The 25,417-nt window shown below is 38.9% G+C and overlaps 1 protein-coding gene across 9 annotated transcripts in view; it reads left to right on the top strand.

Annotated features, from left to right (window-relative positions):
* Positions 1–25,417, top strand: part of LOC138019535 (neuropeptide FF receptor 1-like) — a 35,469-nt gene that overhangs the window by 9,676 nt on the left and 376 nt on the right. For 4 of the 9 annotated variants that reach the window (XM_068866412.1, XM_068866427.1, XM_068866404.1 and 1 more), the window contains 5 exons: positions 5,927–6,017; positions 17,672–17,833; positions 21,009–21,200; positions 23,931–24,425; positions 24,629–25,417. The exon at positions 24,629–25,417 is cut by the window's right edge and continues 376 nt beyond it. In XM_068866412.1, coding sequence (XP_068722513.1) covers positions 17,689–17,833; positions 21,009–21,200; positions 23,931–24,425; positions 24,629–24,864 — 1,068 coding nt within the window. In that variant the 5' untranslated portion in view covers positions 5,927–6,017; positions 17,672–17,688 and the 3' untranslated portion in view covers positions 24,865–25,417. Of the gene's footprint in view, positions 1–5,926; positions 6,018–10,036; positions 10,189–10,429; positions 10,831–12,397; positions 12,667–15,985; positions 16,073–17,130; positions 17,535–17,671; positions 17,834–21,008; positions 21,201–23,930; positions 24,426–24,628 lie in introns of those variants that run through there. The other 5 variants (XM_068866418.1, XM_068866372.1, XM_068866381.1 and 2 more) reach the window with 5 other exon arrangements.

Here is a 25,417-nt window from a genome sequence, read left to right on the forward strand (position 1 = left end):
AGAATTTCATTTAAAACGGAGAAAATCCGCTAGCTAAGCTAACTTGGAACTTACTGAAGTTATGACAAACCATTACACAAATGAACGATACGATAATTGTGAAGCCAGGTTAGTATAGCTGTTGCAATAGTAAAATGACAGTGTTTCATTTCTTTGCTTATTTTTTATAACTGAGGTATTGGTTTAAAACTAGGAATGGAATCTAACTGAAATTGGCAATGACATATTTCTTGAATTCAGAACTACAGAAAAAAAAGGAAAATTGAAGCAAGTTATTTCCGCTGATAAACAAAGTCTAATTCATATGTACTAATCGGCAGTTTGCATTTTACCAAAATTGATAAACTAAACGTCTGCTAAAAGTTGTCATTTTTTTTATCATGACATTCGAGTCATTCTGTGATTCTTAGTAACTGAAGTCAAAAGACTTTGATTGAAAACTGCTAAGCTGTCGGCAGAAACACGCGACCGAGTTAGTGGGAAGTATTTGCAGTAACAAGAGGTTTGAGAATGTTAACTGCAGTAGCAGGATAAATTATAACAACGCATAAGTAATGATTTTCACTAGATTTCCCTTTTCACATTTCATCCGTGACCTCTGAGAATGAAAATGATTCATTCATATAAGCGGCATCCATTGAAGCATGTCATCGAATTAGCTCTTAGATTTACTGTGTGACTCTCTCTCCATACTATCCAAGACAGGTGCATGTTATCAGATTATAAACATGTAACATCTTCTGAACTCAAGCTAAATTCTGACATTTATGTATATTAGGAGTACTTAATGTTAAGCTCTAAGGAGAAAACTGCGTTTGATGTTTTAATATTGATGCCGATCTTTGACAAAATTCCAGTGCTTATATTTCACGTCTTAAAATTGTTTATTTTCGGTCGAGCGCTGTTGTTGTCAATTAAGTTAAAAATCTTCCCAGGAGTATAGGAAAAAAATAAATTTGCAAATTTGAGTGCGTCCTAAATAACTGAGCCGTGGAGGAAAATTGAACGGACCTCGGGACACCACTCACCGTCCTCGTCGCTTTTCTCATCTCACCTGCTCTGGCTATTACGAACATTTTAAAGGTACGAATTCATATTTCCGATTAAAAGTTGTGACTTTATCATTGTTGCTTGATTTGAAATTCCACCTAATTTAAACCGTACAAATATGAACTCAAAATGAATAGTTGAGCTAGTAAGAACCGTTTCACAGACTTCCCTTCACAAGAATAACCTAGTAGAGGTGGATTTTTATCTACTTCATGTGCATGCTGAAAAGTAAAAGTGGAGATTTTCTTTTCATTCTAATTTTGCAAGATTTGGTAGAAAATCTGACTGAAGTTATATACGTTGCTTCGGTTCACTCAGTCATTAATTGTGAGAATCAGGAGCCCGTGTGAGCTCGATCGAACTCATTCCCTTTCTAGTTAGAATGGCATGATCACCATCACCAACGATGCAGTTTTAACGGACTGACTGAAACAAATGACGTTCAGGTACTGAATTACGTGCGATTTTTTGACTCAGTTTTTTTTTTTAGTCTTGAACATTTTAAGCAGTGGGTGACTTTTTCTTGTTATGCCATTAGTTTCTACGAATCCGTGAAACCATGCATAGGCACTCCACTCAACTTCATTCAAAATCTTTGACTTGCTTTTCATTATTATTTTTTTCTGAATTGCGTTAAATAATCAAAGTTGCAATACTCTGGCGAACATTTATAGTATTGATACAACGGTCACGCTTGCAGACAGTCGTGTTTGAGTTTTATAATCTACATGAAAAATTTCCCCATTCTGGTTGGCGTCGAGTAGTGTTTTCAGGTGATACAATTTAGTAAACAGGTAACTCAGGGCAAAAAGAAGGACCAAACCAAACATTCTAATTGGTTAATTATCATCGAACAACATTGGAAACAGTCGTGGCTCAGTTGGCTAGTGCGCGGCTTTCGGAGCGAGAAATCCCTAGTTCGATTCTCGATGACTATAATGTAATGGTAGTGAATTTATATAGGGCATTTCTATTAATATATTCAAATGCGCTTTACAAGCAAGGGATCTATGGGTGAGATCGGACATCAGCATATATAGGCGCCGCTGGCAGCCGCTATCAGTCCATTAGCGATCTCACCCAGCACCTGAATGAATGAAATGAGGCCTGACCACAACACCGGGAGCTCCATGCCCTACTCTTTACGAATAGTGTGTGGGTTCTTTTACGTCCCACTGGGTTGTGAGCATTGAAAGGTTGTGAGACGGGGCCTACGGTTTATAGTCCTTATCCGAGAAGACTTGAAAGTCTTAATCATTTGCGGATGTAATTACAAAGGCAGCACTTTCTCCTCAGTTATTTTAAGACCCTGAGTGTTGGTCCGGCCGGAGTCGAACTCACGACCTCCCGCATGACAGCCCGATGCTCGACCAACTGAGCCACCGGTGCGCGGCGAATACAACGTCTGTTTCGACTTTCCTCTGGTCCGTGTAGCTATAGCTTTAATATCCGTAAAACGGAGCACTGACAGGGGTTAGGAGTGCACCGTCAGCTTCCATTGATACCAGTTTTGTAACTGAAGGAACTACCAACGTTAAATAAAGCGACTTTTCTTTACCTTTACCATATAGCCAATCAATGCGAGCCTTGGATGGCGCAAACATTTGCATACACGCGTGATTCGTGATACGTCATACGCGCGCTCAACATTTTTGCTAATATAATCACGCGATTTTTCTCGTACGATTTGATTGGTCTTTGGAAAAAATTAGTCTTAATTGTTGTTGCACTCAAGATCACGGGATTTTCCTTACAATTATATGAATGGTGAGCTGAGACAAATATCTAGAATTCGTGTACCAGACAGCCAAAAATCCTTTTTTGAAGAAATCGTCGTCTAAGAGATCATTTGTTCTGAGTTTGAGCCTCGTTGATGGTTTGCGTGAGCCCATTCCATAAATCAACAGAACCAGTTTATTAAATTTGGTTATGTATATCAATATTAGCCAAGCCCTAGATGTTTAAATGATTTTAGATAAACCAAGATCTTTCGGCTTTGATACATGATCAAAAGGCTTTCGAAAGTCATGCTATTTTAAGCTGCAAATAAAATTCAACCGTGACAGGAAATTCAAATACTACTGGGTGCTTGCAACGAACCTGAAAATAAGACGACAAATGAGGAATGTGTAATTTTAATGCTATATTCATGTAGTTTATTGTCCAACAATGCGTTTTCTCACCCATGTACGTACAATAGGTATTAGCAGCTAAAAGTGGACCTATTTCTTCTTAGAGACTACGACGCGATAATTTATGGTAGCTCTAGAAGTCAAATGCAAGTCAGCAGTTTCATGGAAAAAGAGACTTCAGCCTTGTCTCTTTCAGTGAGAGTTTTGGTAATAAATCTAACTAAACAATTTAACATGATTTATATCGTCTTGACTGCAATTTCAAATAAGCCTCTAATTACGACAGTTTCAACAGCTTATCCCGGTGTGGCAATAAACAGTAAGCGCAAGCTAAATGGAAGCTTGAGTTGTTTGTTGATGTGGTGTCCGGCGTGAATTTCATTATGGAGAAAACAAAAACTAAAGGCGGTTAACAAATGATGGAATAATTAAAAGATAATAAAATCGCAATTCATAAGGAGTCGCTGATTCCCTTTCGATGCTTTGTGGCACTCCAGTTCCCTGTCAGTTTAAGACTGCATGACACTAATCTGTCAGTATCAGAAGTGAAATTCGCGTCGACCTGACTTTGACTTAGTCGGGCACTTTTTAACTCCATCTGCACCACTACTTTCAAATTACCGTCGTCGGTACTCGGTAAAAAAATCCCATTTGGTTAAATCTTTAATTTTCTTTGATGTGATTGCGAAAAGCCCACCATTCTTGGACACGACTGCAAAGTAAGGCAATAATCTGGGAGAAATTGCAAGAGACAGTGATTTGCATTTCTTTTTTTGGCCTCAATCTCTTATTCAACACTATTCAGTTACTTGACGAAAGCTGAATTTTAAGCGAGTGGCATTGCACTGATCTAGCACAATTCCATAGGCCAATCAATGGTTTTCATCAGCTCAGCAGGGTAACTACAATACCCTTAACAAATGGTAAGCAAAAATGTCTGCAAATACGTGCTTCGGAGCTTTTTGTTTAGCTCATTACGTGCGCTAGATACGCTAGATGCAACAACAGCTTTATTAACCGGACCCATGGTGAGAATGTTAATCATGCGAAACCACCCAAAATGGGTTACTTTTTTACTCGACTGGTTTTTAAATTTCCGTCTTTGATGTTATTGTGCAGTAGGAAAATTAAGTAAATATAGTGTGTGTCTGAATAAGTCAAGGTAACCAGATAATTTCGATAAAAAATGTCCATTACTAGGGCTAAAAAGCCCATAGATGCGTTTTCGTAAAAAAAAAAGGTTAAAGTGTAACTTTCCATAGATATTATGGATCACCGGATATATGCCGAGCATGATGTCTGGGCTGCGTTATTCAAATACGTTATTGCCAATAACAGTTCACCAGTATTAAAAAGTTTCATGGTTTCAAAATGCCCACGGCTTATGCACTTGAAAAAAGTAACCAATTTCCTCAGTTCTTATCATGTTAAGCTTTTCACCCACGGATCTTTTCTCGCCTTTTGGGTATTTTGGTCTTAAACGTGTCTGTAGCTTTGTAACTTCGTACACGTAAGTCAATCACAGCTGATAAACATCAAACAAAAAGAGTCTGTGTGTGTAAGACTTTGTTTCCGACATTCGTGTAAAGGAGTTTTCAATAAAGCTTACCAAACCATGCTACCCGGGCTTAAGACAGTAGGAGATCCCCAAACAGGTTAAAAAATTGTGAACTCGAGGATGCAGCAAATAATGGATCAATTACAAAGTTGCGTTGAACTCCTTTTTAATGATCTAGGGGTATAAATATCACACTCTTCACTCGAAGAGAGGCAGATCAGCATTAAAATAAGTGGTTATTTTAGTGTATCCGTTTCTAATGAATTTTGATCGTCAAGGTCCAAAGTTTACTTACAAGACCCTTAACGTCATTCACTTCCCATTTTAATCCAATAATCAGACGATAAGTGGATCACACAACACGATTTCGAAGTAAATTAAACGATTTCTTACTACGCAACACTTTTTAAGTGAACGGAGAAAGGAGAATCAAGTTTTAAACAGGCGAAAAAACTAACTCGGATACCGGAACATCATAATTTAATGGTACTTATCTCAAAGGAATCGAAAATTGAATATATTTATTGATGGATGGTCCTGCCATCCACAACCTCATCATCATCATCATCATCATCAGTAATTTGATCGTGTTTCTTTTGTTGTTGTTCTTGTATAAGTTGTCTTACACGAGTCTTCGAGCTCCTTCATAACACCAAACAGTAAATATTAAAGGAAATTGTAGGTTGCTGCTCATGATATCATCATATCATGTGCGCAGGCAAAGGCAGCGCTGCAATTTGGATTAAATTAAGCACGACGTATACCAGCGACAGTTCTTCGGAAACGTCTGCTCCAGCATTACTATAAAACTACTTAAAACAGGTCAAAAAGAAGTTCCAAATTTAGAACTTCCTGTCTTGCCACTCGCCAATTTGTATCAGTAATAATGGAACATCACTTGATCCCGGAAGATACTTTTGCATATAGCGCGATGCATTTATTCAAAACGATCAACATCTTTCAGTGGGGTGGCAGCATCCCCGTGAATATTTCATTTCAAAGACTCTTTTAGATGGAGATAAGAATTTCATGTCACGTTCTTCGTTACACCTGCCAGGTAACAAATGTTCTGATATGTTGAATATGTCTTTGTACTATTCCGACAGTTAAAATTTTCGTGCTGCTCCTCCCTCTTGTCAATCTCCTCTGGGTTTCAAAGGATTGATGCTATTGTTTCTTTCTGCAGGTGTGATCTGAATGATTAAAAGAGACTTAAATCAAGGCAAGCGTAGCAAAACTCTTATTGACTCAAGAAATCGACAAGAGCACTCACAAAGGTTAGTCTTCTTTTTGCTGTTTGCGTAGTTCAGGCGGAAGAATCTTACATGTCAACGCGAAATCAAAGTTAAGAATTAATGTTGACGGTATGGCCTTTAAAATTTTTAAGTTCTAGAACGAAGAGGTATGCGTTAAGCGAACTCTAAAGAAATGCGCGTATTGGACAGTTCTAATATTTACAACTTTTTCGGAAGTGACAATGCTTCGATCTTGCTCTGTTTTTATGATTGGTTTCAATGGGAAACAATGAAAACATACAGTAAACTTACATATCACAGATATGATTTTCTTTTCTTTGCCCGTCAATTTAAAGACTGATTATTCGCTTGACACCATCAATTCAAAGACAAAGACACTGAGCTCTAAAGATTATCCACAAAACGCATGGCATGATGAAAGAAAGATCTTTCATCAAAATACACGTTGTGTTTTTTACTTCACTACTAATATAATATAATTCTTGACTTATTAGAAAATTTAAAAAGTACATCTAGCAGACAATAAATTTTTTTAAACTTTTTTGCTTTCTTTTCGGTATAATGAATTGCAAATTCGTAAGATTTTAGCACCATACCATATGTAATTAGTGAAAGAAGTTTGTCAAGCATTCTTATATCATTCATAAGACCAAGAGACACATGTTCAGAAGGTAGTAGCCAAAACGCGGGGCCGGGGTCGGGGTGTCTTTTTTTTTCCCAATTTTTTTGTTTCAATTTTTGTCGTTATTCTCCTGTACTGAGAGAGATTTCTTCTTTTCCTTTTTGAGTTTCTTTGTTTTCTAATTCACGATTTACGGAATTTTTGATCATGGCATTAGCGAAACTTCTGCCTTACAGTAATAGCGGTAAGCCTATGGCTCCGTGAATTTGATATATGATGGGGGGGGTTGCAATCCGATTTCCAAGTCCAAATTTGGGCAAAATCCCAGTCCCAGTGGAGTTCAACCGAAGTTATGAAGGGGAAAATATAATTTTAAAGCATCGATATGTTTTATGATGCATTTAATGATAAGTTTCAAAACTAAACATGAGATTACTGGAGAACGGAGGCAATAAAGACGGGGCGAGGTATAATTTGTAGCTGCATAGGATTGCTTACCCAAGTGTCCGCCGAAAAAGGCCTGCTATCAACAGGCTCATAACAGCATTCTGAATGATTTAGTCTCCCGTTTCTCTACGTCACTTTCAGAGTCATGCACTGTCACCCTCATCATTACTAAATCATCAACATAAGTATCGTCATCGGAGTCTCAGTCGCCCTCTTTACTTGACCAACAAAAATCGCTAGGCCGAAGGTCTCGCACATCGGTGCCTGACACATTTACCATGGCGCCTGGCCCATTACCTCATCTTAGCAGTCTTCTTTTCGAGTGATTGCATGGGTTGCATTGGGTTTAGGGAAGTCAATTCGTGCTAGTAAAGCCGTATTAGAGGTAGAGAAGTTGTAGGTAGGCAGCTTTGAGGTTCAAAAACAAGTCTGTTAGCATCAGGAAGGTCCGCACTCTCATACGGCAGTGGTCAGGAACGCAAGAAGACCGCATGAAATACTTGATATCAGGAAATATGAGTAGAACTTATGCCTGATAACCTCTGATAATGCAAATCCATTGGAATCAAGGACTCTTTATCTCCCATTCCCAGTAACAAAATCCCAGTCCCAAGTGATCAAATCTCATTTTCCCACCGAAAACTCAGGTCAATCTCAGCTCCGCTAGTTTTACCCTTTCATGTCTCTCTACATTGCAGCATTGTTATTTGAGATTGGTTGCAAACTACTTATTGGGCCTCTATAGACAATAATACCAGAATAATACCAGAATGGTAACGAACGCTCCAACATGTTGACCATCAGCGTTGACCAGGCGATGTTGCAACGTTTAGCCGGAGCCTTGCTTCAATTTCCAATGAACGTGCCAACGCTTAATTCGATTTTGCTTTCCATTGTTGTCAATCACTTATTGAGAGGTCAGTAGCTCACAACAAGCATTGCGATTGGCTGATTTCTATCTAATTTGTGATCTCAGGTTCGATTTCGATGACTAGATTTCACGAAAGGAACAAGGATGATGAAGTCCCTAAGGCAGAAATTCAAATTTTATTGCCTGAATATTTCAATCGTATGATAGGAAAAACCTCCAATTGGTGAAAGAAATGTGGAAGCGGATGGATAGCAGTAAAAGGAATGATCTTCCTGTGATAATAACCCATCCATCCCTGCCCTACAAAACTAACTGTTCACTCAAGTTTGGGTCTCCTTTCTCGAACATTACCTGTATTTACGCCTGCCTTTTCTGGTACAGATTGCAATGAGGACAAAAGGGAGATATTGTTCGCACTCTCGGTGCGTATCCCGATCCCGGAGGGGGGAGCTCCCATACGTCTCGCTTAGGGGTGTAAATTTCGGATTTTGGTCTCGCTCAAGGTGTTCTGATGCAATCATATGTAGCCGTCTCCTTTAGTGTTGCACGCGAAGAGATATAAAAGTGTATATTTACGATCAAAAATAAGACACAAACAGCAGTGATAAACATATTGAACTTTTTCATTTTGATAATGACTTGACGTTTCGTATGTGCTCTACATACATTTTCAAAAGTAACCGTTGAAATTTAAAACAGCTATTTATATATAACAAATCGGATGAGGGGACTGGAACCTAGATTAAGCAAACACTTAACAGCAAAATATATAATAATAATAATTATAATAATAATAAAAACAGAAAAGATTAATAAAGCATCAGCTTTTCACTTCCGACGTTGACGTTGAAAGCTGGCTCAAGTTCTTGAATAAAGAAGGTCTCTTTTATTTTACAATGATAGTCAGTTTTGCCCTTCGCTAAAATATCAAAATGATCCCACTTGATGTTATGTGGAATTTTGCCTATATCTACCGTTAAATACTAAAATACGTTTAACAATGCTATGTTTAAGTTGTTTGAACTATATTCTCGTTGGGTGCCCCTGTGTATTTACATGCTGAAATTTTAAGGTAGTGAGTACTGAATGGAGTCACTATTCTCTAGATCCAACCCTGTGAGGTCCAATCTGTCAGTTTTGAACGTGAGTAATGGGAAATCGTGAAATCCAAACTTTACACTCAAAGTAAACAGCCTTTGGATAAAGATCAGAAGCTCAAAATTTCGCCAGCCAGGTGTTAAGCAAACACGCTTTCAGAATCTGAAGAAAAAAAGGAAGTGACTTTTGCATCATATTAGCACTTTAGATTTGGTGTAAATTGAGCTTACCAACGTGTGAAAAGCGACGATTTGTGGTTAATTATAGAAGATTAATCTCTCAATAACTACTTTTTTCTCCTTTCCAACGCTCGTAATTGCTTATTTATGTACTTCTTTATTCCTGCATTTATTTTCTAACTTACTTATTTTCAATTGCACCGTACGTATTGTTATCACATACCGTAATTCAAACTCTGAGATGCATAAAACCTAAAATTTACCAACATTAACATTAACATTAGTTCGACCGACCTTTGGAACATCACATTTTCGTTATAATAAGATTTTCAACACGAAATGATATTAGTCGAAATTAACACAAGGTATGCTAAATCTTGTTCCAATGGGACTGTCTGGAACCTGTTTCAAGTACTGAAAGAGGCGAATCCCAATTCAATGCTTTGATTCTGAAGATTTCCCGGAATGTAACAAGGATTTAGTAAAAAATTCCAGATTCAGGGGATCAAGCAATTAAAGTTTCTTTTAAACACGCGTAGGGTGAAGTGTATTAAGTACTTTAATTACTTAGTTCAATGCAGCGACACGGATCTGTTGTTTTTGGACTGAAGCAGTCAGGAAAAGGGTTCATCACTAGTAAAAGATCTTACAAAGTGTCTTGGATGACTAAAAACAAATACAGCAAACAGTTTAAATGGAATAAACGGTTGAAAACAATAGTTAGGGGAACATAGAACATTTTGTCATGCACTCTGTCACCGAGATTAGCCCGAGAACTATTTATTTACAATTTATTTATCTATTTTTAAACGGTCGAATGATCTTCCTTATCACTTAAGCGAGGTCCAATTTTGATTCCAGTTGTCTGGCTCGGCGTCTCGTAGTTCTGAAAGTGTTCATGGCAAACCATGCCTCAATTGTGTTCCAGGATGACGCATTACTGGATAAAAACTATTCGTTGCGTCTCTCGACAAAGTAAGTGCTGACACACAAGTTACACCGTAACATTCTTAAGAGCAAAGATATCGCAAACGTCTGACCAAACTTTGCTCTTTTTATCGCCTTGTGGGTGAATTTAATTTTAAATTAATACAAAGCAGGATTTAGCGGTCTCCTGTTTTACACACGCTAGCTAAAGAAAAATGAAATGACTCCATCAATCACGAATAACTCTTGGGATTAGAAAAAAAGGTCATTAAGATTTTACCCTGTATTTTGTCATCGGTCTGTAGCCGTCAGTAGTCACGCTGGGGAGATTACAACTCTTCTATCAATACAACAGAATAACTTTGTTTGAACAGGAGTGTTTTCAAACAGTACACTAGGATTCATCGCTATCCCTTTCCAACCGGCGATTCTAGAGGACAGGCGTGTCATTTTTGCGATTCACCGTGGTTACCTCGTAGCAAACCTAACCTCCTATGCTAGGTCATTTCTCCTGTTACTTCAGTACTCACAAACTGAAGACTGTCTGTTCGTGGGCATTAATGAGCGACTGAGGAAAATTGCGTGCTAAGACTAGTAGAAGAGGAACACCAATTAATTCCTCAAATCAATGAAAGCAAGCACTCCAGTTCTCCAATTAGTTGACCGGCGGACAGACGTGAACACGCACAGGTAAACGACTGTGAATTTTAACGCGTAAATTAGCGTTAATATTTCGTAATGTTGTTGTTGACAGTTATGTAAACTTCTCTCGAACACTTTAACTGCTGTTTGCCATGTTGGTTCTCGTGCTTGGACACTTTGTTTCTTGTTGTTTGGGGAGGAACAGACCCTTCGGTCAGTGTTGTACAGCATTATTTAATCCATTTTCAGAGCAAATTTTTGTTCATCGCTAAAACAGCCTAAAATAAATGTCTGGCTCATTTGAACAGTCACTGAAAAATCCTCTAAAAATGACAACCGATCAAAGGGAATTTGCGTGTCGGCCGAATGTGTTCTGCGCTATCAAAACTGCATGGAGCTTGTCTCTGTTTACTTATTGAATATCTCGGATAACCTCATGTTCGCAATTTACTAAAACCATGCTCATAACATTATCGGACGAAATTTTACTTCGTTTGTTGTGGCGACCCTACCAATAGCTCAGCTGGGAAACAAATTTAAGGACTGCAGACGAGATTCCATACCTTAACCCACAAGGGTACTATCAGCCATTTAAAATTAGCGAAAAAATTGGACTTTTCGTGCGGTTAAACCTTTCAATTTAAACTCAGTTTTCTTTCGTATTGTATAAGCTATGGAAAAGGTGGCCTCCCACAAAAGCTGGGTCAGGATTAAAGTGTCAAAACAACGCCCTTTACGTTGAATTGTAGTCATAAAATGTAACTGTGACCTCGATTATCAGTTAGCCACCACATTTTTAAGCTCGGGAAATGCATTTAAAGGCGTATATTTAATCCTGGCATATTTTAAGCTCTTGTGAAAGTGTGAACAACTTGACTTTATTCCCAGGATCACGTAACTGTAGCGTCTTCTAACTTCTAACCGATAAAAAGAGAGAGAGAATGCGTGTAGTAAGCCTCTTTATCAAAAGCGTATTCGCTCATCTTGCGCCACGTCACATTGCCGAGACCAAGACTAAAAAAGAATGATAAATTTCGAGGAAATCGAAGAATGACCAAGTTGATTCTCGCTAAAGACGCGCCTGTTTTCTTTTCCTTTTTGAGACAAGTTAGATAGCAATCAGGAAAACAGAATTGTATCACTTTGACAAGAGTGGCTGTGGTGCGTTTATCATAATTGGCTTTTAATGAGCACGACTTGTGATGTTAGGGGTTATATTTCAGTCAACTTTCATCGCATCTCCGTGGCATACGTTAATATACGTTAGTATACGTTAATACCCACTAATTCACCGAAGTTGATATTTTGCTTTACGTATATATAAAAACCATCTGTACGCCCTGCACAGAAACCTCGCTTATCTCTGAATCAATGAGACACGGTTCTCCCTGATGTCCTCTTTCTAGACGAATCCGGGAGCAGCCAAACACGTCGACCGATATATCGTCTACGTGGATTTTTTTCGGCCGTTTCCGCAACTTATTTCCAAGACCGGATATTTTTTTGAACTCCAGCCTGGAATTTGTTTTTAGTTTCAACGGTGTTTATCTTACCTCTCCCTCAGGTGGATATTTATAGTTTAAAAAAAAACCGTAAAGCCAATTTGAAGTGAATCTTATTTTGTTCTTAAAGCGGTCCCAACAAGTGCAGTCTATGAATGACGCGAGTCCTCGGGGCTTGACGTACATGTCTTCGGGAAATTATATCGCCCACTTCTTTCCAATCAGTTGCAACAGCACTTAACGTTCACGCTCGTGACGCTTTCAGAAGGTTGAGAAGCCGGCAAAAGTAATAGAAATTGGAGGCCCGACGGCAAGAAGAATCGATAGCTCGCTATTTCACAATTTGTCCATTTCCACGAAGAACGACATAAACGAAAATCAAGTAAGTGTTCTACCTATACTGCACCAACGTTATCTGGCAATTTGAAAAGCACCGTTATTACACTAGTTACGTTCTCGTTTCCAAACAGTTACAAAGATCATCACAAGAATTACAAATTTAGACTGTTGACCACACTTCATAAAATACAAAGTAAAAATTACGTTTTGAGCCTATTCCTGGCAAAAACCGCTTTTACGCTCATCGCTTTTCTACGTTTCGCATCATTCACATCTGAAAAAGTCTAATGTTAATACAGCTAGCGGCGACGGAAACTGTACTTCGTTTGTTTGTTCTTCTTAGAACACTCACATCCACATCTTAAGGAAGCAACCATCGATTGGAAGTTGGCCTCTAAAATTATTACGTTCGTACACAAGTGTCGAAAATAAGGAAGTGTGAACTTTCCTAGGATTTCCTTTCGTTAGTGCTAATTAACGTTTATAACTGCAATGATCAAAAATCTCAGATGCTCTTCACCGGCCGCAGTTCAAATATGTCTTTCAATAATATTGGTCTCTTCATATAAACATCCTCAACGGGTTTATTTCGAATTCACAAAGTGACAACAAGTTCCCATGCAGTTTGTTTGATAGCGAAATGGGTAAAGCACTGCACTGATATCGAAGAGAAAATGGGTTCAAGGCCCAAGTTTTCAGAATTTATTTTCGTTACTGTTTAAGAAACGCTCATGACTGCTTCATCATAGTAAGTCTCTTCATAATGCAGTACAATATGCGTAAAAAATAATCTCGGACAAATCTAAGAGCAATAAAAAAAAAAGACCGAAGTGGACATGAATGGTAAGCAATTGTTCCAGGACCGTGTGCTGGATCGAGTTAGCTATGACCAATCTCATTCAAGGGCGTATATGCAAAAATGGTTGTATTAAATTTAAATTAATTCTTAACTCTTGGATACTTGGAAATGTCTCTACCCGCCGCAATTTTTTCAGGTTGGTAACACTTGAAGAGATCAAACAGTGTAGCAGCTGATAACCAAGATTTAGCTAGCCAATTAGAACGCTAGAAACGTGCTATCCAATGCTAAAAATTGAATAATGGTCGACACACCGAGTCTAGAAGTTTCCTGCACCTTCGCCGTCCCTGCATGGGGTGGATTGTTATTTAAGTATGGCAACAAACTTGCCAACAAAAATGCTTATACCATTGCGTGAGGTCATTTTCGTGCTTTTCTTCTGCTTCTCGGAAGTGAATCGTACGCGCAAATCACTTCCTGGTCAATCAATCAGAGCAGCTGAAAGCACAGTTCATTCCCATAAGGTTTTGCGACTCAGTCATTTATAACAAAAGGAGAGAGTTTCTTAACCACGTTTCGGAAGGCATGCAGAAGATGGGTCGAGAAAGATCATTCCTAAGTTGTCGATTAATTTGATTCTAAAAGCTGCATTCCTGTGAGATATTCTGAAATTCCAATTTAACGAGATTGAGGTGTCTAAATATGGAATTCGGTAACTTCACTATGGCTGATAAGGAGGTGAAATGGACGGCGTAAGCAAAATCTCAAAGACTAACCGGTAACCTTTCAGTCACGGTTTTATCCACTTGAAATATTTTTGCCTTGTGGCTAATCTTAGCTCAAGTCCTTTTACGTCAAAATCAACAACCTCACTTAAACAGTTACTCAAAGAAATTAACTATTTAACTATGCGTTCCTGATCCATGATAGCACTGCCAAAGTAAAAGTAAAAAAAGTAAATAGTGAATTTCAAGACTATAACCTATTGCAGAATGAGAGCGAGAAATTAAGTTTATATACAACACACCCACTAGTGGCCAAAACTTTGGTGTACAACTCGCATGTCATCGTGTCACGTCATGGAAATGGGAATTGATGGCATCCAAATAAGACAGTCCTAATAATACATCAGGGATTACATTTAATGAAGCTCGCTAAAGGATAAGAGAATCGGCTTACACCTTGAACGCCATTTTGATCTTGCATTTTTTAGATAAATTTATCTGCTGGCTGAATGAAGTTGACATCCCACGTATTCCGGAGTTAGTAGAATAAACATTTCTATTGTCTAGACACAGACACGTGCGTAAACTGACAATGTGATGAACATCGTGTACACTACAAAATCAGCACGCACTTTATAGAGGTGGTTAATACGAAAGGGAATAGAAGGAATGACCAGCCATTACATAATTAAAGGTTAATAACCGTAGAACAGTTTGTGAACAGCACCGTCCTTCGTTTAGAATTATCTTTTTATTACACTGTCTTCTGATGCACCACTCTGATAAGTTGGAGACTCGAAAGCAATATATACAGATCAAATTTCACTCAACTACTTGAATTGACAATTGTTGTGGCTACTTTTTTGAGTGGTTGTTAATGAGTGTCGGAAGCTAAGCCCTAAAGAACGCATTAGGATCGTTCAGCAGAGAATTAAGTTACGCAAATAATCATTCGTTGATTTGCAGCACTTCTTAATTAAAGAAAGCAACATTGACTGAAGCCAAGTCCAAAAAGGCACGGGATGTTTAGCCTAGATATGCGTTCATCTTACACATCATACAGTTTGTAAACTTATAAAGGATCATGTTTCGAAATTTCGTGATTACATACAGTTTATTAGATTGGGGAGATATATTTACCTGTGGCGTACCCGGAGCAAAGGAAATGCAAGAACCAAAGAAAATATATAGCTAGCAAGCAAAACCCTTTAATCGAAATTAAGTGGAACCCTTAGTTCTTACCAATGTGAGGTGCTCTGACACGGGACTAAGCTGTCCGAACGCTTCGTGATTGAAATATTTGTTTATGTTCATCCGGAAACAGTTGTCGCAGCAGCAGTCATGTTGTTTTTTTTGCAAATTCATTTTCCATTTTTAATTTAACGAAACAAAGGCGTTTAGGACGTGTTGATGATTACTATGAGGTAAAATTGAACAATTCTTGTCACGTTTTACCATTGAAGATGCCATTGTTATGATAACATTTTAGATTTAAACGTTCTGCTGGGCTTTCTCTGAAAAAACTAATTACGTTCCCAAGGTGCGTATCTTTAGCACATTCTCGTAGATTCAAAGCCGAGAAGAGCACCTTTCCTGTGAAAATCATTCAGACGTTTTGCTCTGTGAGCTCCGGTACAATTAACATTCTTTATCGGCTTAAAAATTGGAAATTAAGGGTGTCATCCTGAGCTTTGACCGTACTCAGTAGGCCTTCGTCTCATGTTTTAACTCTTCCTGACTTCTGTTCGGTAAAAGCGTCTCTCAGGTCATAATCAAAATTTACTTCCAAGGATAATGAAACAAGAATGTCAAAATTCATTTTTCCTACTTGCTTTCAGTATATTTGAAAAACAAATCTAAGACCTTCCATTCGAAGTGGAGTTCAAATCAGCAAGCGCTGATTCCCCTCTTGGACCACCAAGTCGGTAAGTTATATTTTCTGCTCAGTTTATATCAAAGAGCGGTGAGTTCCACTACCGTTAATTGCCCATTTGGAAATTCGAGATCCTTCGGGTAAAATCAGTGTCCAACTGTTTGCCACCACGAGGCTTATCTGATGTAAGTTGCTAAAAGGTAAATGGAAACAACGAAAGACTTCACGTACCGTGATGCAAAAATCGGCATAGCACGTTTTAAAGCGGTATCAAAACTTGTGTAATATTTGGCAGTTTACTTTGCACGACGTGTTCTTTCAAAGGGGGCAAACGTACTATGAATGAACTAAAAATACTACATCTTAGCGATGGCAAAGAAAAATCATTTTTAACGACCACCAAGACAAAGACAAACAAAAACACGAAAAATCAAAATATGTACAAAATACGGGTTTTACACGTGATCGCTTTAAAAGCATCCAGGTGATAATCTCTCGCTTTGTCTCGAGTACGTTACTATATTGAACGTGAACCTCAAGAGCCCATCGATGATCAGTTTAAACGAAAGCAATTACTGTATTTAAATGCTCAGTATCACAGGTTTAAAAGATAAAGTGTTGTAGCCGGCATTTGCATCGTGTGCGCAACTTGGCTTCTTACGATTCAGTTTGTCATGTATTAATGCATATCAACTAACAGCACTTTTGGCAATACCTTTGTCTTGGACACACTATATGCTTATTGACCTTATTGCGTCTATTGTATGATATACTCTGTTTGGAAAGTCAACTGTAAATTGTTGGTTTTGGCTCAAAATGTTGAACCACTTGCAACCACGTGTTACAAGCAACTCGAATTGTTGAATCGTTCTTTTGGATCTCTGTCTCTTTCTCTATCTCTCGTATGTTCCAAAGCACTTAACGAGCCAATTAGTTGTGTGTTTTCACACTGTGAATGGTATTTGGAAATAATGAGAATACTACAAAAGAAACAATCAATCTCTTTGCCCTCTGTTCATGATGACGTCAAGTTATTTAGCACTTTTTAACACCTAAGTTAGTTAAAAAACGCCTGGGAATTGACTATAAGCAATAATTAACAATAGCAAAACTCTCCGGGCTTTTGTCGATACTCGCGTGAGAATCGTCACAACGCGGATACGGTGTCGGATCCAAGTTAGTTGTTTAACGGAGCTTCTTTCTCCATTCCGGAGGTCAATTCATTGTTAGCAGCAGTGTTGACTGCAAGGAATGTTTTGGTATGTAACTCTTAGTCAATCACCTGTCAACAGAAATCGTTCTGTTCTGTCTTCGAGATTAACACGACCGCATGCGGAGGTTTGTAATCAGTTGATGAAACACCGCAAAAGAGGCAAGACCTATCGTTACACGAGGTGCGTGATCACGTCGGATGGCCAAAGCTGAAGTTATTACTTGCTTGCAATTGGACTAGACTCGAAAACTTGACAAAAGGCTCACTAGTGAGCCTGTGAAGCCGTCAAGCAAAACGGAAGGTAATCTTGTTAAATGAGAACTTGAAATTCCTTGCGGGGAGCTTACAGATTATCAACGGTTCTGGCTGCATCCATCAATTAAGCTTCGTGGAAATGTGGTTTGTGAACTAACGACTTTTCTCTCTCTCTTCAAACAGAGCTCGTCCCTTCAAAGATGGATTTCCCATCAAATTCGTCGCCGGCCAACCCTACTAACCTAACTTCAGCAGAACAACCTCAGGTGCAAGACATATCGTTATACGATCCGCAATGGGCGATGATTCTTCGGTGGGTTATTGGAAGCATTATCGTTACCGTAGGTATGTACATAATCAAAATCTTCAACATTTTGTCGTCAAGTTCTAATTGTTACAGCACCTAAAAGCAAAGGCTTAATTCGCGTATTTATTATTAAATGCTTCACCACCCATGAATTTCAGTACCAGTTATTTTTCACGAGTCACCAGAAGCTGTGAGCAGATTGACTCCAAAATGCAAATGTAGTCTTGTTTTGATATATCATTTTGCACTGTTCTGGGGATTTGAATGGCGAAGAAAACAAACTCCTAAAATTTGCATTTTATTATTTGTAACGTTAGTTGCTTCAGATCATTCGTGTAGAAGTGTTTTATGATTTAAAAATGCGTTAATCTGTTTAAACGGATCAGATGCTCTCACCCAGGTCTGTCGTAGATTGGTATCCATATTGTATACTTAGCACTGAGCCTACTTAGACACAACTGAATCTGAAGCATTTGAAACACTTCACTCTTGCAGCAGAAGTTTTAAATCAGTTTGTTTTTGGTGCGAGCCTTGGAAGGGTCACCGCAAAAAAAAAAAAAAAAGACGGTTCGCAAAAAGTAATCGTCACACGTTAGAACTCGAACCTTTAACTATACAACCATTATGTTGATCATCGCTCACTTACAATTTACTCATCAAGCTCAACGTGATTGATTTTCAGTGCAGACACCCAAAGGGCGCACGTACTGCGTATACAACTATAATTACTTTAGAACATTTTTATAGAGACGGACATGACATGAATGCAATTTCAACGCCCAGCACGATATCAAAATCGAACAAAGCAAACGTAAAGCTCAAAAAGCGACTCGGTTCACTTAGTTTTGTGTTTTAGAAATTTAACAACCACAGAAGAGAAAGATTCAAAATAACGAGCTTTGGAACTGAACTATCTTCGTTCTCATGTCTAAAATGACTCTTGCAAAGTTTGGATAAAGTAACCATCCGGAAACTGAGCTTAAGTGGTAGTTCAGTTAAGCATTCTCACCTTCTCCAATTTAATTGATAGTTTTTTTTCCTTTTTGTCACGCGATAACTTAACGGAAACGGCCTTTGAAATACTTTAAAGGTTGTACAGCTTAACTCTGACACGCAGCTTATTGCCAAAGACAACTTGCCTATCGATCAAACCAAAAAGCGGCCTCGTCAATTTTCGCGGGAAAAGCCCTAATCCGATGCAATACAGAGATTACGACCAAATTAGTTCTCTCTAATGCAACCAAGATAGACACCTTGAGTGCTTTCAACCAGTTCGCATTTTGCAACCCTCAGGCAGTCATGGTTTTACAAAAGAAAGCTAATCGACTTTTTAAATGAATTTAACGACTTAGAGCTTCTCCATTTATTGCGTGCTTCCCTACCATTCACATCTGTACTGAAAACTGACCTTCCACCTCCAGTTAACGTTGAACGCATTTTCTCTGACTCCAAGATAATACCACGGAATACGAAAGTTATCTAATCTAAGCGCTTAGTACTCTCTGCACTCTATTGTTTAGTTATATCAATTACACTCTCACGTCCTGTGTCACATGTTTATCACGCTAAATGATTTGGAAAAATTATTCCGAAGACCAAATGCACTTAAGCCACACTTAGAGCCCGTTAGTGACCATGGCCCGGTTGTTCGAAAGCCGATTAACTTAATCCAGGATTAGCATAAACTTTGGTAAAATGTTTTCAAATTTTAAGTGCATCTTTCTTTTGATTATTTTTGGTTTTCAAGATTGACTTCCTCTAATGTAAAGTTTTGCCAAATATCAGCGTTGTACAACATTTGGGAGTAGAGAAACAAACTCCTTGGCAATTTTTAAATCTGGGCGATTAGCGTTAATCGGCTTTCGAACAACCGGGCCCATAACGTTAAAAAGCATTACGTGCCAACACTTTGTCCGTAAACACTCCTCCAAAAAGTGTTCCTTGTGATAAAATGCACACAACTTTAAGGAAACAGAAGAATGGAAGGGAAGTAGAATGCTAGATATATAATTGTATAAAAAAGGTGAAGTTTGCCAGTTATAAGTCCTTATTTAAGGAAGGTGAAGACTGATTACTGGTAACCCAGTACTTTATATAGTGGCCCTCAAATGAATGACACAAAGCAATACAAATGAACGCAACAGAGTTAAGAATCACCAGCAACTGGTTGGAGGCAAACCAGTTGGCTGTTTACAGACGCAGCCAAGGAGTTGACCCGGGGAACACTCAGAACAACGCCAGCTGGTGATCAGACGGCGGGACTTGAACACGGAACCTCCGGATCTCTCAAGTCAAGCAACCTAACCACTCGTCTACGCTGCCTCCCTTAGAAGAATGTCTCTGCAATCTAAGTGCATGCTTTCCAATGATCAGTAACATTTTTGTGGGAACGAAATACCTTGGCGATGCATCACCCAGACGATGTTTAGCTCGAAGATTTACGGTTATTTATATTTGGTGCCGAGCAATCTGTAAACTGATACAAGCAATTTTTTTCAAGCCAAAAAAGGATATGGTAAAATGGCGCTAGCCATGCCAATCGCGGTGAAAATTAATTGATTGCCTTTCATTTTATTTGTTTTTTTTTTATTCCCCATTGTTGTCGTTAATGATTCTCTTAGTTTCCCACTTGTTCGATTCACATGATGAACCAAGACCACCACTTCTCCTTCTTTTCTCCAGCAACAAACTATTTCCTTACGGTGCGAACAGCGTCTTTTCCTTTCTTCTTACCACGTTTTAGACAGGTGATATAGTGGGGTTAAAGATGAACCACAAAATACAACCAAAACACATGGAATGAAATGTGCTTTTCATCAACACTGGGAGGCCTAGGTTCAATAGACAATGGGAATGGTCTTCCAACAATCCTCAGCGAGAGCTTATACACCTGAGACACCATTCTCATATAAGATCAGCTCTACTAGAACACTCTTTATTCTTAGTCTTCTTTGGGTCACTCGTTCGCGCTGTTTTAAGGCTGACTTGGTTGATAAATAGCTGGGGTTAGGGTTAAGAGAGCTGCACCTTGATCTGAATAATATGGTACACATAATGAATCTCTGGAGAAATATATGGCTAAGCAACGTCTACAGTTAAAACGTGTGAAAATGAATCGTGCTCCAGGGCAAAAACTAGGCTCCGCGTTATGGAGAATCACAATTATTATGATTGTCTTTCTTGTTTTGTTTCTTTGTTTTGTTTCAAATACAGGGTCCCTTGGCAATATTATGGTTTGTGCTGTGGTGTATAAAAACCAAAGAATGCAAACAGCTATGAATTTGTTCCTTGTGAACTTGGCAGTGTGGGACATTCTTGTATGCCTCTTCAACATTCCTTTCACTCTGATTTACAATCATCTCAAGTCATGGCCTTTCGGCCTCTTCTGGTGCAAGGCGATGCCAAGTGAGTAAACACTCATTTGTACCGGGGTAGTATTTGTGCACTCTAAATTGACCAAATGCAAAAATGGGCGCCGACAAATCATTCTCTTGTCTTTGTGCTGGGTTAATTAGCCTGGCTAATTAGAAATTAGCCTCATTAGCACTTATTAAATTGAAAGAATCTTGGCTGAAAAACGAGGCTTGTCAGACTCATTTTTACAAAGGCAAAAGAATACTTTATCTGCGGCCATTCTTGCACTCGGTCTATGTGACTACATCTCCTGTGTGTGCGAGTCGTGAAAAATACCATGAATGCCCCTCACGACTTCGCTAATGTGCCGATATCCTTTCACTTTTCCATGAAAAACAAAACAAATCCATTCCAGAGAAATTTGCTTCATTGCCAGTGATCGTATTGGTTTTTACGGGAATGGCGAGCCAAAAGTGGGATAGTTCTTATTCTGTATCTAACTTCACAAAATCATCATTCTGCAATGCTAGTTAAGGCCTCGGCGCTGCAGCGGTTTTTGTCAGCTGATACCCTCATAAATTATTAATGATTTCAGAAGTGCGTGAAAGACATGTTACAAGATGTTACCTCTGCCACGTGACCACACGCCATGTCCCTAAAGATCTTAAAACCTTGCCTTGTTAGAAAGAATAAGCTTTTTAAGATCAGTGACGCTATAAGTGAAAATGACGGAAATCGGCTCATGCGCCCTGTCAACGAGACAACAACTTTCGTTCTTGTTTCCCTGTTAGTTTATTTACATATTGAGAAGCAAAAATAAAGTAAAGTGAAACGTTGGTATAACTTTGCCAACAAATACAAGGAAACACCAGATATGTGAAGTTAGACAAAACAGGATGTTCGGTCACACTCAGGACTGAAACAGTTCAGTTTCGATCGGGCATTTGGCTGGGAGCCATGTCTGGTCGGCAATGCTTCAAACAGCGTTAATCTTCACGAGTCAAAACGTTAAATTGTTTTAAAATAAAAGGTGTTTCAACGCCGAAAGACAACCAAAGACATAACATGATAAAATGACTCTCATTTTTAAAACTTTTTAAATGCCATATAGATAAATGGCCTTTATCTTAGGACGCTTTCCGTTTGATAGAACTGACCGGCCAGACCGGACATGTGGAAGGACTAACTCTACAACGCCTTCAAATTACAACACTTCGAGGATGATATATACTCCTCCAAAAGAATGCGAGGGATTATCATGAAAGTGTTTCTTCAAATTGTTGCATTTTCTTTGGAAACTTGCGCGTCTGGCCGGCCAGTTCTGACCAAAGGAAAGCGACCTTAGAAGGGCTATATTAAGTAGCGCAGTTTTATTGTGATTCAGAATGAATTCCTCTCAATGATTAGATTTGCCGATACACTGACAAGATACCGCACAAGCATCACACACTGAACTAGATAAATTTGCACAGTTCAGATTGCAAATCGCGATAATGTTTTCCTGCGTAAAATAAGGAAGCGGGGAAATCAACTGAACATCGTATTGCTTATCCGCCGCTAGGACCGCCAGGAAGGCATCAATTTCAAACTTCAGGTTACCGTTAACCTTAAGTGGTGTCTTTCGGAAAATCGCTCTTGTTCGCGTTGTTTTAAAGAAACCCAAGAAAGTAAAGTGTGCGAGACTCTTTTTCCATATTCTAATTGGCTCTTAGATAATCCATAGCAAAATTGGCCAATATACGTTTTCGCATGCACGCCACTCACTAGGTTGGACGCCAGGGAGAAAACTATTTCGAATTTTGAAAAGCCTCACATACTTTGTTAGCTTACTATCGGCTTAGTGATATAGTGCAGTTAGTTTGGATGTCCCTGTTAACCCTGTTAATTCAGCAGAGCAGACCGGGTCAGTTTCGCGTTTGAGCGCTTGCGCTCGCTTTCTGAAATACAAAAACGACGCGAACAACTTACAGCGATTTTCCGCAAGACACCCCTGAAGGTTGACAGCAACCTTAATCCTTGTAATAAAAAGGAAAGAAAAGTTTCTTAGCGTAATTTAATGGTAAAATCCCCTCTCGAATAAATTGGAAAAAACACATTTTACGAAGTACTGAAATTCCGTGACAAAATGTCAGTGAGTTGGGGCAAAGGTATAAATATTCTGTCTCAGCTTTCTTCCGAGTAGAAATTGTATTGTTTGGTATTGCTCAAACGGTGTTAAATGGATCGGAATCATTTCTTTGAGAGATAATTAAGCTTCAGTTTGGAATAGAACACCATACATTGCTTTGTATTTTAAAGCTTTTTACAAATATTGTTGATTAATTATCTTCGAAAAATGCGTTGGATTTCAATAACACTTGTGAAGTTCTGCTTTTCCCGCATATTCAGTAAACCGCACAAAAATACCTTTGAATTAGTAGGCACCATCCTTAATTTGAATTGTGTCTTTCTTTACACGACCCACAAGAGGCCATATCACCGCGTATGAAGTAAGACTATTTGCTTTTACTTAAGCAATGAAATCTACGAACAATGCAGACAAAAGTCCAAACCGACTCAACACCCACTATCGCAATGGTTCTTGGGATTGGTCCAGCAAGCAATGCACACATACACAGCTGAACTGACCATATAAGTAGATTACCGAACTTATTTAACAAAATACAACCGCATCCTGTATGCAGATCCAGTGAAAGGAGAAGTCGTAATTTCGAAATACCGCCCACGTGCCAGCGGCCCCTTGATGCAGCAGCTGTTCTAACTCCATGTGTTTCTTTTCAGCGTTGCAGGTAATGAACCTCACTGCGTCAACCGGATCGTTAGTAGCCGTAACTATTGAACGCTATCGCGCAATATGCCTCCCATTTACACCACCTTTGTCAAAGTTCCAAGCTAAGCTTGCCATAGGCTTGGTCTCCATGACCTCCTTCTTACTGGCCCTACCGGAAGTTGGAGCGTACAATCTGGGACCACCATTTGGTTGTGTCGAACAGTTCCCGACAAGGACGCTACGACAAGCATACAGCCTTGTACTGTTCCTAGTTTGTTACCTACTTCCGTTGTTGTTTATTGCTCCAGCTTACACCAAAATGATCTTTAGACTGTGGAACGACCGAAACGATTTTCCCGGCAGTGGCGTCTCAGAGGATCCCAAGAACAAGAAAAGAAAGAGAAATGTGCTTAAGATGATGGTTATTGTTGTAACGTGTTATGCTATTTGTATGCTGCCCACATACGCCGTGTTCCTATGGCTGGACTTTGGACTCAGAGAAGACGGTAAGTAACACTTGCATGTATTGTCTTTCTCTTGTAAACCGCAGATCGAATCCGGGATTTTCATTCAAACCTTATCTTTCTGTCCATGCTTGTTTTGACTGACAACAACCTTTGGCTTCCAGTGATAAAAGCGCTCACCCATGTCCCTGAAACTCCGTAGGGCAGAGAATGTTAATTTTCTTGTATTTGCTTGTTGTTTGCAGAAAATCCGCCTTTCTACTTCTTTATTTTGCTAAGCTTCACGCAAATGGTTAACTTTTGCAATAGCTGTGTCAACCCAATCATTTACTGGTCTCTAAGCGAGCAGTTCTCGAAAGGCTTCAAGAAAATGTTGCAGTGCAACAAGTTTAATTCTTGGACAAGGCAGCACTCGTCAACGAGCTCTTCCGAACCAAATCAATCTGCTCACCAGCACAACACTGTCCCAACCAAAGTGTGAATCAGGGCATAACTTTTTGACAGAAGCACAACAGACTTTGTAATGTGATAGCAGCTGGTAAAGATTGGAAGTATAACATGACAATGATCATGACATGGCAAGACTAGTGGCTGCCAAGCAAGGGAACTCGATCTACCAAAAAGCTATTGTTGTAACATCTCGTCATCTCTATCAGTGAAGGTGCCTCCTCCATTGAAGTATGGCATTGGGGATTGCACATTAAACTAAACATGGATAAACAAGCATATGAATACTTTGTCACGAGCTCTTAACGAGACAAACCATGGCCAGTTTCCATGTGATTACCGCTAAATGATGGGATTACACAATGATCGTTGCTGACAAAGACTGCAGTCGAGTAGAAAGGAAAAACTGGGAACATGTTTCTTGTCTGTTCAAAAGGCAGTTATGCAATAGAAGATTTCGAAATGGTTTGCCAAATGAATCATTGAGCTTAAAGACGTGTCTAACTTCATCGACAAAAATCACATTGAGGGTCAAAGTTAACGTAAATAGTGCCATTCTGTTAAGATGGCAAAAAACTAACTTATTA

Source organism: Montipora capricornis, chromosome 2 (genome assembly GCF_036669925.1).
Source record: "Montipora capricornis isolate CH-2021 chromosome 2, ASM3666992v2, whole genome shotgun sequence".
Lineage (NCBI taxonomy): Eukaryota > Metazoa > Cnidaria > Anthozoa > Scleractinia > Acroporidae > Montipora > Montipora capricornis.